We start from the raw sequence: 13,257 nt of genomic DNA on the forward strand, positions 1-13,257 counted from the left end.
AAGCTATGAAGATTCCTTTAATGCATGCAAAGATACCATAGAATGCAGTACTTTCACAACTTATGTACAAATGTTAAATGAAGAAAATGAACAAGAAGCAACAATTGCAGCTGAAGTAGCTAGAGACAGTTCTCAAGACAGTCAAAGCTCTGGGACGCTCAGTCAAAATCCCCTAGGACAACCAATCGTGGAAAATGAAGCTGCAATAGCCATGACTGAAGTGGAAACAGCTATGAATCAAGCTCAGGAAGATTTAATAAACTTACCAAATTTGGAACAGCAATTGAATGATGAACAACAACAAATTTATGAGGAAGTCACAAAACAAATTGATCATGGATTACTACATGAAAATAAAGAGTGCTCATGCACATCATTTGAACCAATCAGAATGTATGTGAGTGGACAAGCTGGAACTGGAAAAAGTTTCTTGATTAAAGTAATTAGAAGCTACCTACAGAAAAAAACTGATTCAACTTTGTCTGGTGTTGTTACTGCTCCAACTGGGTTAGCAGCATATAACATAAAAGGAATTACCCTCCATCGTTTGCTAATGTTACCAGTAGAGCATGAGAACAAAATACAATACCACAAGCTAACAGGAGAAGCATGTTTTGAAGTTTCAAGAGTATTGAAAAAAATGAAAGTTCTCATTATTGATGAGGTAAGCATGGTATCAAACTTAATGCTTGCCTTTGTGCATTTAAGAATGCAGCAAATTCTAAAGACAAACTATGACGTGCTATTTGGAGGAAAACATGTTATAGTTTTTGGGGATCTACTGCAGCTCACTCCAGTTAAAGGACAACCAGTATTTCATACTCTTACACATGAAGACACGAAAAAGTCGTTAGGAAGTATAGGTAATGTGAATATTTGGACATACTTTGAGTACAAAGAACTCATTACCAATATGCGGCAAGCAAATGATGATGATTATGCAAGTATTCTCAAAGATATCAGAATTGGACTACTCACAGAACATGGCAGAAAAGCTTTACAGAGTCGATTGCTATGTAATTTGTTTCCAGCAGAACAAATAGTTCCAGAGAAAATATACAAGAAAATTGCTGGAAAAAATACTGTAATCTGCTTAATGCCAACACTACATGAATGCTCTATATTCAATCAAGAACTTTTGAAATTGGAAAATGAAGAGATTGTAAAACTGGAAGCTGTGGATAAAATACAACATGAAGGAATAACTATTATATTGACAAGCAAATTGACAACTAAATTGGATTCTCTAGAGAAAAACATCTCGAAAACAGCTGGTTTAGAAAAGAATCTTTATGTATGTATGAAGTATCGAGTAATTTTAAGACGTAATTTGGATGTAGAAAAAGGTTTAGTGAATGGAGCTCTGGGTAAAGTTGTGGGTTTTGTTAATTACCAGAAAAAAGTTGGAATTGAATTTTTAAAAATAAAATTTGATCAGATTGAAGAGGTTAAAGACATTAGTCGTTGTTCAGATCGTTTCTTGCTTGTGAAAGACTTATATGTACGTAGGAAGCAGTTTCCGTTTTCTCTAGCATATGCTGTAACTATTCACAAATCTCAAGGATTAACTGTAGATAGTGCTTTTGTAAACATTGGATCTACTGTGTTTAAAGAAGTGTTGGCATATGTTGCTTTGTCACGCGTGAAAACATTATCTGGTTTATTCATGATAGACTTTGATGACTCAAAAGTTAGTGCAGATGCAAATTGTGTAAAGGAATATAATAGATTAAGAAGAAGCTATGCTCCTCATTTAGGTCAGTATCCTGTGTTTGAAAAACGTGTTGTTTGTCGGAAAAGGAGAATTGAGAATATCTGTAATGAGGATGTACAGAAGAGAAAACAAAAGGAGAGTGATGTGATTCCAAGCAAAAAAAAAAAAGGACAATGTTGAAGAGGTTGTTGGTTGTCATTTTGAAAATAGCTCTGGTGTCAACTGCTACGCTAATGTAGTGCTGAATATTGTATTTTATCTTGAAAGTTTGCAAGAGCAGATAATACTAAATCATGAAAAAAGATTCCGTTCTCTCCTGAGTTTTCTTTATGAGAAGCTGAGTAATGATAAAACTAAAATAGAAAGTGCTTCTGATGTTAGAAATCTTTTAGATGTATGTTCAGGATGTACACAGTTTACTCAAAATGTCCAGCAAGATGCACAGGAATTCTTACTGTATTATGGTACTGGAAGATGAAGGGGTAGAAATAGAAAATATGTTTGGTCTCTCATATAAATGGGAACATAGTTGTGAAAACTGTTTGAACACATGCAGCTCTAATGATGATTCTGAAAGGTTCATATATTTAACATTACCAGAGAGTAAATCAGTGACTTTTAGTAAATTAGTTAAAGATGCAAATCACAACATGGAATTTTCTCAATGTAAATCAGACATGTTATCAACGTTATTTTTAAAGAAATATGGACAGTATGTAATTTTAATGATGCAACGTTGTAGAGCTGATGGATCAAAATTGGACACTTTAATAAAGAAGTTTACAGGACATCAATTATCAATATCAGGAAAAACTTTTGTTGCAGTTGCAATAATTTTCCATGATGGACCTTCTATAACTTCTGGTCATTACACAGTTTATCTAAAATGTGAAAGAGGCTGGACACTGTGTAATGATTCTAAATTGATTTTCAAGCAACGTTTGCCTGCAGAATTACTAAATTCCTACTTAATTTTTCTAAAACCAAAATTTTAGATACAAATTGCAGTATCTGAAGAAACCATTATTTCGATTTTATAGGATTAACATTGGATATTTCACCAAAAAAGAATTTTAAAATTACCATTTGGCCTCATGGAAAGGTAAACATTTCTATTGTGGACTTCTTTGACAGATATTACTTTGGTGTATGAGCTTAAGCAACAAGATTTACAGACGTTATTTATTGGAAATAGTTATTGTTCTTAGATGATATTTTTAATATATATGTTACATTTCTATCAAGGTATGTTTTACTTAGAAGAGATTCAGGGCTTTTTTTAAACAATCTTTCAGATTGTTAATTTATTTGCCCGCTGTCAAGTGATGAATGCAATTGATTTCACAATTTGAAGTGAAATTCAATATATTCTGAAAACAGCAAAAAAAGGGCAAAAAATTACTTTGTTAAATATGAAAATATGTGTACTGTATTCTAAAATGTATTGTTAAATATTAATACTTTTTTTCTTTTTTGATCGAGAAAGAAAATTTAGGAAATGTAATCCTTTTTTCTAGCAATTAAAAAAAACATTTATTTATAATTAAGTTATTTTGTTGGTCAGGTAAGTTTGAAATATCTGTATTTCTCACCCCTTCACTTTCATGCTCCCTTTTCTTCACTTCTCCTCACTCTGCTTTTCTCATTCCCTTCTCTCTGTCTTCTTCCTTTACTGCTCTTTCGTAACTTCCTTACTCCTTCTATACTACTGCCCTAGGTTTACTGCCTCCATCACTACTTTTTCAACCATGTATCTCTCCCTGTCTCCATGTGTCTCAGTCATTCTAACTGCCTTACTCCTTCTCAGTTCCTTGCTCTCTGTTTCTGTCTCTCTCCCTTTGTCTGTCTTACCCTTAATTTCCTTAACATCTCTGTAGCAGATTAACAAGGCCTCTGCGCCACCACTACATCACTTTTCATAATGTACTGGTGGCGCAGGGAGCTCCTTCATATTTACAAGGAGAGTAAAAGCCACCCTGCGTGACTTTTCCTCTCCACATAAATACAGCCACTTCACACGCAGCACTGTGTGTTGAAGGGGCGTTCCATGGGTGTTGTTGTGGGTGTTCCCACGCAACACACAAAGAACTAGCCACATCTCCAGGTTTACGAGAAATTGTAACTCTGGAAATGTGTGTGAATGCTACGCCACCCTAGAGGTGGTGTTGCGAGGCTCAACGAGGAGAAATGTTTTTATTTCTCCTCGGTTTTTCCTCTTTTAGTGCGTCCTCCATTCTACAGCACGCATTGAAAGAGGAAAAAGCCTCTTGTGATTGTTTTTGTGCAGGAAGGTGTCCCTTCCTGCACAAGAACAATCTCCCCACCATGCAGGCATCCTTGTACCATGGTGCAAGGGAGCCTGCGCCGGCGCATGGCTGCAGTTTGTACGCCTGCGCAGGGGAAGCATAGAGATGCGACAAAAAAAATCGTAAAACAAATAGAATTAATAAAAAAGTTTAAGTGTTTGGATGTTGGTTGGCTCTAAAAAGAGCCATTGTGTTAATTGAGTGTTTCTTGGTACCTATAAGTAAGTATCGATGCAGAGTCTAAAGATCAAAAGGAAGACTCTGTTCCCTTCATCTGTGAAATGTACTCTTGCTCTTTGGATTAGAAACATTATGTGCTGAACTTCTGACGTCTCTGCACACACAAGTGTTACATGATCTAATGCTAAGAAGTCATGTTGGGGGTAGAAATCATTTAGAAAGGGTTAAAATATGCAAAAGAAAGAAATGTGTGTTTCCATTTAAAAAAAAAGGTGGAGAACGTGAAAAGGGAGCAAGGTACAGAGTTCCTGGCCCCCTACCTTTTGACAGGAGGTCCCTGAAGGACCATGAAGGGTGAAAAAAACATTTTATTTTATTAAAAAAATCGAGGGGTGCCCGTACAGTGCGCGCACGGTACGCGCACGTCGAAAAAAAAAAAAAAAAAAGATTAAAAAAAAAGTGTTTAGATGTTAGGTGGCTCTAAAAAGAGCCGTTGTGTTAACTGAGGGACAGAGGAAGGAAAGAATGGCAAAAATTATAGGGTGTCGCACGTGTGCTGCTGTATCTTGATATCCATTTGGGGAATGCTGGTCTCCCCCAAAGCAAGAAGAGCATTACACGTATTGCACCGTATATGCACCCTCTCAAACAGAGGGTGTATATCCAGAGGAGCAGAAGAAGGCGAAGCTGCCACCGCAGATGAAGTGCTCGGCTGAGCTGCCGATGATGTACTCGGCTGAGCTGCTGCGGATGTGCTCAGCAGAGCTGCAGGAGGGTTTTCTCTAGCAGCTCGAGCATAAGCCACAGGATGTACATCCCTAACGTGCCTGATCATAGTGAAGATACTAAAAGAGTATTTGTTTTTAGGATCTCCTCTTGAGAAGACACGACCACAAAGAGTGCAGGTGACTTTGGGAGCATTGACTTTCTTCTGCCCCTGTGGAAATGTAAAATATTGCCAGATTAAAGAATCTTTCTGTTTCCTCTGTCTCTGTCTCACAAGAGTCTCCTGCTCACTCCCAGAAGATGACTGCTGCTCTGCCATTGTATCACAAAAACAATTCAGCTCCTTCTCCCAGGGAATCAGAAGAAATAATGAGGGGAGTGAGTGTGGTGTTGGAAGTTTCTGGAACTGAAACTACTATAAACCAATGAAAAGTGTTGTTTCTTGATCACATGACTTACCGTGCGCGCACCGTACGCTTACGGTGCGCACACGGTACAAGCACGCATGTGCGTACGTAAGATGCGCGCATGCGCATACGGAGAACGCGCGTACGACGCACGCGCGCATGCGCATTCGGAGCACGTGCGCATGCGCGTACGGAGCACGCGCGTACGCATCACGAACGAAGTACGCATGCGCACGTAAATCACGTACGCATGCGCACACGGAGCACGTACGCATGCAAGCCACGTGCGCGCACCGTACGCGTACCGTACCATATATGTACGGTACGCGAACGGTGCGCGCACAGTAAAAACCCTTAAAAAAAAAAAAATGTTTCGAGATTGATAGAATATATTAACTATGGTGTTCAACTATATCTAAAATAAAATAAAAAAAGCTGAGCCATTCCATATTGCAGGATACAGTAAATCTATAATTATATACATAGGTAGCATATTGTAAAATAAATAAATAAAAAATATAATAAAACAATGATAAGTTAGCATTTAAAAAACCTTGCAAATTCACTAAAAAAAACATAGGTTTCACACACGTTATAGTTAGGAATTAGCATTTAAAAAACCTTGCAAATTCACTGAAAAAATCATAGGTTTCACACACGTTATAGTTAGGAATTAGCATTTAAAAAACCTTGCAAATTCACTGAAAAAACCATAGGTTTCACACATGTTATAGTTAGCTGGACATTTCACTCGTACAAAACCATTGAAATTCCCCCGTTATAGATAGTTCAGCTAACTATAACTCGCGCACCGGCAATCCACTGCTGATGACGTCACATTTTACATCACTCATGACATGGTCAGTGACATCACTCATGACATCACTGATGACATCTCAAATGACATCACTGATAACATCACATTGGGCTCACACTATCTCAGGCTGCGAAAGCAATCCTACCATGGTGGTCTCATTGGCAAAATCTACTAATTGGCATCCCTCTTCACTAGACCATGCCAATCAAACACTCATAATGGATGCATCCCTCCAAGGCTGGGGTGCACACAGCCGCAGGGCTGTGTGCACCCCAGAGCAAACATATCAAATCAAAATGCTGGAGCTGCGGGCGGTCCATCTAGCCCATCTAGCCCTCAAGTCATTCTACCCAGCCAAATGCTCATGGTCCAAACGGACAATATGATGGCAATGCACTATTAACAATCTCAGCAATTCACCTCCCAGGAGTCCAGAACAAGCAAGCAGACTCTCTAAGCCATCACTTCACGGAACAGCATGACTGCATTCCACACAAAGATATCGTAAAATACATTTTCAGAGAATGGGGGCATCAGCGAATAGACCCGTTTGCAGACAAGTGCAACAAACAATGCTCAGACTTCTCATCCAGCTTCTACCGACTAGGGACAAAGGGAAATGCTCTTTTGATAAACTAGCATGGTCCCCTATTTTTGTCTTCTTACTTGAATGACATCCCCTCACTCCTCCTGTTTTATATTTCATATGGTCTTGCTATTGTTTCTTATTATTTATAACACATGAAAAATTGCTCTTTCCTACAATATTGAACATTTGAACATAATATGGCTTATTTCTGCACCGGTTCTATCTCTTTAAAGAATTGTTTAAAAAAGGACATTGAACATACCTCAAAATGTGTTCCTTTTAAGGTAGAACGAGTTAAAAGTCCTGCTCTGGAAACCTGAACAATATTTCTGAATTGCACAATTGTCTCATTGTGTGCTTTCTCACTTAATTGATGGTGTTCAAAGTAGGCCAAATCCATGCAAGCTTTTCAAGATAACCACCTATGATGAATTTAAATCAATACTCTAAATGGAGATCATGTACATAGTCAATTGTTATCTTGAAAATCTGATATAATTCCATTCCTTCTGGACCTACTCTTGACACCGAACCCACCATGCTATGGATCAGTCAAATTGAAGGCTTGAGTTAGCTCTTTGAGGGCAGAGTGCCATAAGTGAGGGTGGCCGAATTTTTGTCCACCACCCTGACAGACGACAGTCGGTCCTATTTAGAGATGCCCGTCGGCCCAGTGGTCATTCCTGTAATATGAAAAGAACCCCTGTCACAGCAGTCTGGTTCAAGGTGCAAAATGTTGGGTGGAAAGCCGCGATTGGTTTTGACAGCAATCCACCAAACTTTTAACATTTGCTATTTTTTGGGAAACAAAAACCTAATGACCCTCACACCGTGGAAGTGTGTTCCCAAGGTGTGGGGGTCATTATTTTTTTTTGTCACTCACCGCCAGGTTTTTCCAGTCAGTGTTAGACAGAAAACAAACCCTACCAGACTGTCAGCTCTAAATAGAGTAGGCAGTATGATAGCTTTACTCCAATAAACCCTGCTGTGCCAGGGTTTTGGCAGTAGCTTTCAGTCAACAGAAGGCTAGCTGTCAGTCTGTCCCTAACAAGGCCGAGCAGGCCATCAGTCTGGCGGACAAGTACCTCTATCCCAGTGCACCAGAGTACCTGTCCAACAAACTCTAAAGCAAACCTTAATCCACGTGGCATGTGTCCTGATGGATGAGGGCAGAGGATTGCTACGAGGGACTACCCATGCTTTTTGTTAGACAAATCATTTAATAAAATATGTATTATTTCCTGGCTTATAACCAATCAGTCACTTACTAAACATATGAAAGCTGATTAATATGAGCTGAAATTGACATAAATTATTTGACAATCAACAGTGAAGAGTAAAAAGTAGTGTATGCTCCAGTTTTCACTTTCCTATTTTCTAGAGAAAAACTTTTCTGTATTAAAAATGCACATTCCTTGTACATGAAAAATACATAAGACCGTGAAACCGCGGAGCTCTTAGGTTGTTCTCTGCTGCATGCAAATTATATAACAGGTACGCATTAGCATAAATGCATGAACAACCCTAATGCTTTTAATTTCCATTCACAGCCAGCACAGCAGTAATTTGTCACTGTCAGGGTGAAAATCTAAAAAGAGAAAGATAGAGGGAGCGTGGAATCTTTGCCAAATTGGAATCATTCACATTTTTGATTTGCTAATTGACCGATGCCACAGTTCACTCATCTGCCTTGAATGTGTAAATAATTCGATCTGCAGATAAAGAGAAAAGCATAAAATGCTTCCTATAATATTTATCAGCTTAATGTGACTACAGCCTTTGCTATTCCTTTAAAAGTAATATCATCTTGATTTTGGGACTCCAAAATTGTACAGTCAGTTTAGAGAATGGCCTTGAAGGACAAAGGGTTTTGCTGACACTGAGACACTAAGCGTTTCATTAGGAGACTCCCAGAAAGGTGTTGAGGGGGCGTAGATGGGAGGAGGAGTGCTAAAGCGCTGATCTGAGCAGGTCTGAAACTACTGGGTGTAGGAACAACAGAGCTGGTAAAAACCAACCCTGGTCCGCAAAAAATGTTCCCTTGCTTAGAGTAAGAAGAAAATGTCCATGATAAAGTCCCCAGAACAAGGAATCTTCCTGCAGTAAAGGACCTTGTAGTGAGTTGGTGGTGCAGTAACTATCCAAGAGAAGAGACACCCATGCATGTATAGATGGTGGTCTTTTAACTGGCCACTCCCAGTCTCCTCCCCCAGGCTTTTATTAACTTTCCGACCTGAGCGTCCGACTGCACCAACACACCTCATGCCCACAAGGGAATCATTCAACTTCTCCACTCCCACAGGGATCTTACTTTGAGGGCTACTGAATGACACAGCACTATATTCCTCTTTTAACATGGGAACAAAAAAAGAACAAAAACTGTTTATCCCAAAATTTCAACAAAGGCAAACACAAGTCAAGACTTACATGGGAGTCATTATGGTTACTCACAATACTGCTGACAAGACTGGCTCAGGTTCAGTCGCACACAGAGTCACCATAGCGCTGGGACAGTCCGCGATTAGGTTTCAGATGATTTCGCCCACCACCACTCCTGGCAGAGGGCTCCGGTGGGGAGCTCCTGGAATCAGACGGGAAGGATGCAGCTTCGCTTGGTTCACTGGACATAAGAGTTGGGCTCTCAGAGTCCACTGATGGCAGTGATTCTTGAGTTGGGGACCCCACCCTTGGACCAGGAGCACCTCTGGGATTCTGGTCACTTTTGTCCTCTCTGTCAGTCCTGCAATCCACAGAGGTGACATAATTCAGATCCTCTTCCCGGGAGTCATGCATGGGAGATTGGGAGGCTCTTTTGAATTGGGAGATACTTCTGGTGACTAGCTCTGCTCTTCTTTGAGCGGTAACCATTGTGCCTTTCATCTCTGTGACGATCCAGAGAGCAATCTCAAAGGTAGGCGAAACTTTCCACTGGGGTGGTGATCATTCATTAAACCTTGTCTCTTACTTTGAAATTTCTGGTCTTGGCTCTCCACTTCCGTGAGGTATAGTCATTATTGTGGACTCTTTGAGAATTGGAGTGGTTCGGCTGGTTTTGTAGGTCTGCCCATACTGGATGATGGGGATTGGTATCCGTCAATACTCCTCCAAAGCACTCCTTGCTTAGGGACATGCCTGTTGTGGAGTGAGGCGTGAGCTGGTACTCTCGTAGGAAGATGTACAGGGCTTTCTCTCTGCAATACAGATCACTTTGTCATAGTCCTTGGCTTGGGGTCATCGTGGTGTGATGGGACAATGCTTGGTGTTCTTGGAGGGCAGATACTCAGCCCACTCATAGCCACTGAAGGGAGTCCCATTGTCAGTGCAGATTTCCTCAAACAGGCCATGTGTGTCCATTAGTTTCTCGAACTACGGTATGATGATGGTTGGGGTAATAGCGGGAGAAGTAATCTAACACGACCAGCATGTGGGAGCCGTTAGGAAGGCTACCGAAATCTGCACTGACCCATTGCCATGGAGACTCCGGTTCTTCTTCGGTGATGCCTGATGCTGGGAGATCAGGCTGGACGGTGGCTAGGCATGCTGACCAGTTCAGCACAACTGCTTTTACCTTCAGGTCTAGGCCAGGGAACCAGACTTTACTTCTCAGTCTGTTCTTCGATTTGATGACACCTCGATGCTCCCTGTGTTCTAGGAGTACAGCTTTTGTCTTAGACTGTCTGGAAGTACTAGACATGAGTCTCTCAATAGGCAGCCTTCATCAGTGACAGACAGATTTTGACAGACGTTGTATAGCACCTTGAGTGTTGATTTTGCTTTGGCTGTGCAGTCGAGGGCCGTGCACTGAAGAGGTAGCTGTCAGGGTTGCTTTGATGGCAATCTGCAGACAATCGACATGCTTGGTGGATTCAACGACGTCCGCTACAGACATGAGCAGAAGTTTTGAGTGCTCTAACACCAGGCAGACATATTCTTCGGTCTCCTGAGATTCTGTAGTCTTGAACATGGTGAAGTTTAATTCCTGTAGCTGCAGGATCCACTTCTCAATCCTCGGGGAGGTTTTGATGAGGATCCACGAAACAAGGACATCAAGTCAAGTATTTTTCTTAAGATGTGTGTGATCCTCTTTCTGTGAATAATTCTGCATCAATTTTATTGTGTGATAACATTGGTTATGCTTGGAATGTGGGTGATAGTTTAGAGTGCGTTGATGAGTCTCTAAATTGAATTGTTTGTGATACTGGCGGTGTGTGTCTGTGCCAGTGGAATGCATATGGGTACTTTATGTAAATATTACAGATATGAAGTGTTATGTAGACAGAAATGTTGGCTTAAACTTATCCTTGAATCCTGGTCCTGCGTGTGTTTTTACCTCCTCCCAATCTGTCAGTTTTGTGTGAACTGTATTATCCTCTTAAAAGGAAGAACAGAAAGCCTGGGGAAAAATACCACTTTTACATTAAGGTCATCTTCATCTCTGCTTTCTTTCCCTCACAACATTCAGCACACCACCCTATTTAGCACTTGCTGGGCGTTGCAGAAATGGGTTAAAAATGCAGGTAATGTATAGGAGGTGGGTGTCTAGTGTGCAAGGTTTGCAACATTATACTACTGTCTTCAACTTAAATCAGCAAGGTTCACAAACTATTGTAGAGGAAGTGGAAAAAAATCTAAGAGTATCTAAGGGTCATATTTACAAGCCCCTATCGCCACCATAACATCACTTTTCAGGACGTTGTGGTGGCGTTAGGGGATTCGTCTTATTTACAAGGCAGCGTTAAACCATGAACGCTGCCATGTAAATAAGACAATCTTTCACACTATACTTAGCATGAAAGGAGAGGGCAATGGGTGTTGCTGTGGGTGTACCACTGTAACACCCATTGATTTTGATGCTACCCCATATTTACCAGGGTGGCGTAAGTATGGGGCTGCGCCAAAATGAAGACCAGGAAAACATGGTCTTACCCTGGCGAAACGAGGAAAAAGATTTAATTTCTCCTTGTTTTTGCTGTTTTCATGTGTGATGCGTTGTGCAGCACACATGGAAACAGCAAAACGCCAATAATTGTTTATGTGCAGGACGGTGTCCCTTCCTGCACATAAACAATCACTTTTAAAAAATGACGTTTTGCAACTTCTATGTGTGCTGCATTAAGCAGTACACATAGAAGTTACAAAACACCATTTAAAGATTTTTCATGTGCAGGAAGGGACACCTTCCTGTACATAAAAAATCTTCCCCTGCAACGCAGACACCCTTGCACTATAGTGCAAGGGTGCCTGCATTGGTGCTAGCAGCTAAATTTAGCACCAGCGCAAGGGAAAATGCAGGGCTGCACCATATTCTTGGCTGCTTGGCTTAACGACACTCTTTGCCACTTCGCTAGTAAATATGCCACTAAGTAATCATACATTTTATTCATAAAATGAGTGAACAATGCTGTGCATTGTGATTAAATTTAACATTGAATATAATTTGAAATGTTTATTAATATTTATATTATTTTTTTTTCTTCAGAGTACTCTCTTCTTGATGATAGAAAGAGAACCTGCACTGCAAAAGCTTCTACAGCGTGCAGACTTTATGCTCTTTCGTTGGAAAGTTTCAAAAAGGTACACAATCAGTATCCGCGTCTAATAGAAGATGTTAATGAAGCAATAGCAGAAAATTAAAGTGACGTGAATTGCACATGGTATGATTTTTTTCTACAATGTTTTTGTTGCTTTAATGACCTTTCCATTAGATCCTAAATCTGTAAATACACATTGGTGATGTCCCTCCCTCCCTGGAGGAGTCCTCCAAGGCATTCAAGGGTTTCAAGAATACAAATAGTTACCAGGCATTTGTTTAGGTATAGGTGGGATTGGTAAATGCCATAGGAATTATTGTGTTTGTCTGATATAAGAATGCTCTAACATGGAGATGCCCAACTAGACTAGAAAGCATGATTATAATGACAACGATCAAATTAACATGACCAGTGCATCAGCATACTACCGCTTACTACCAGACTTACTGTTCTAATTCCAATATTAGTAATTGCTGATGCTAGAGCTATGCTGTGATCATGAACATTACAGGTTATTACCATGTCAATTTGATGGGCTGGTCAATGTAATGGTTTCTTCTGAGTAGTTTATTTACTTAGGACCCAATTCACAAAGAATTTTCAATGCGTAGGTATGAATTACATTTGACTGATTTCTTAATTTTCAGGTATTAACTACTTTTGGAAGAAAGCTCTTTGAATGGGAGCATTGGGGAGTAAGTTGTTTTCTGGTGCATGCTCCAGGTTATGGCAGGTTTGTCACACAGATTTGTTACTCTGTATTAAAAAAAGTCCACCCTACCACTGGATATCATAATTGGGAAAGGTGCAAAGCAGACAACTGCACAGAAACTGACCCCTTACACTACCATTACTAAAATATTTATAGTGCTCTTGAATGTCTGACAATACCGATTCAGACTATGGGCCTGATTATGATGGCGGTCGTATGAGCGTCCGACCGCCTACGCTGTGGCAATGGAACTATCCGACATGTAATCGGCAGTT

General features: G+C 40.2%; 1 protein-coding gene across 1 annotated transcript in view; it reads left to right on the forward strand.

Annotated features, from left to right (window-relative positions):
- The window catches only part of LOC146817941 (potassium/sodium hyperpolarization-activated cyclic nucleotide-gated channel 1-like), a 1,926,818-nt gene extending 1,914,445 nt beyond the window's left edge, over nucleotides 1-12,373 (forward strand). Inside the window, exon 12 of the mRNA XM_085609718.1 lies at nucleotides 12,245-12,373. Within this exon, the coding sequence (XP_085465844.1) occupies nucleotides 12,245-12,373 (129 nt within the window). The remainder of the gene's footprint in view (nucleotides 1-12,244) is intronic.
- The last annotated feature ends 884 nt before the right edge of the window (nucleotides 12,374-13,257 follow it).

This window comes from Triturus cristatus, chromosome 6, assembly GCF_964204655.1.
Source record: "Triturus cristatus chromosome 6, aTriCri1.1, whole genome shotgun sequence".
Lineage (NCBI taxonomy): Eukaryota > Metazoa > Chordata > Amphibia > Caudata > Salamandridae > Triturus > Triturus cristatus.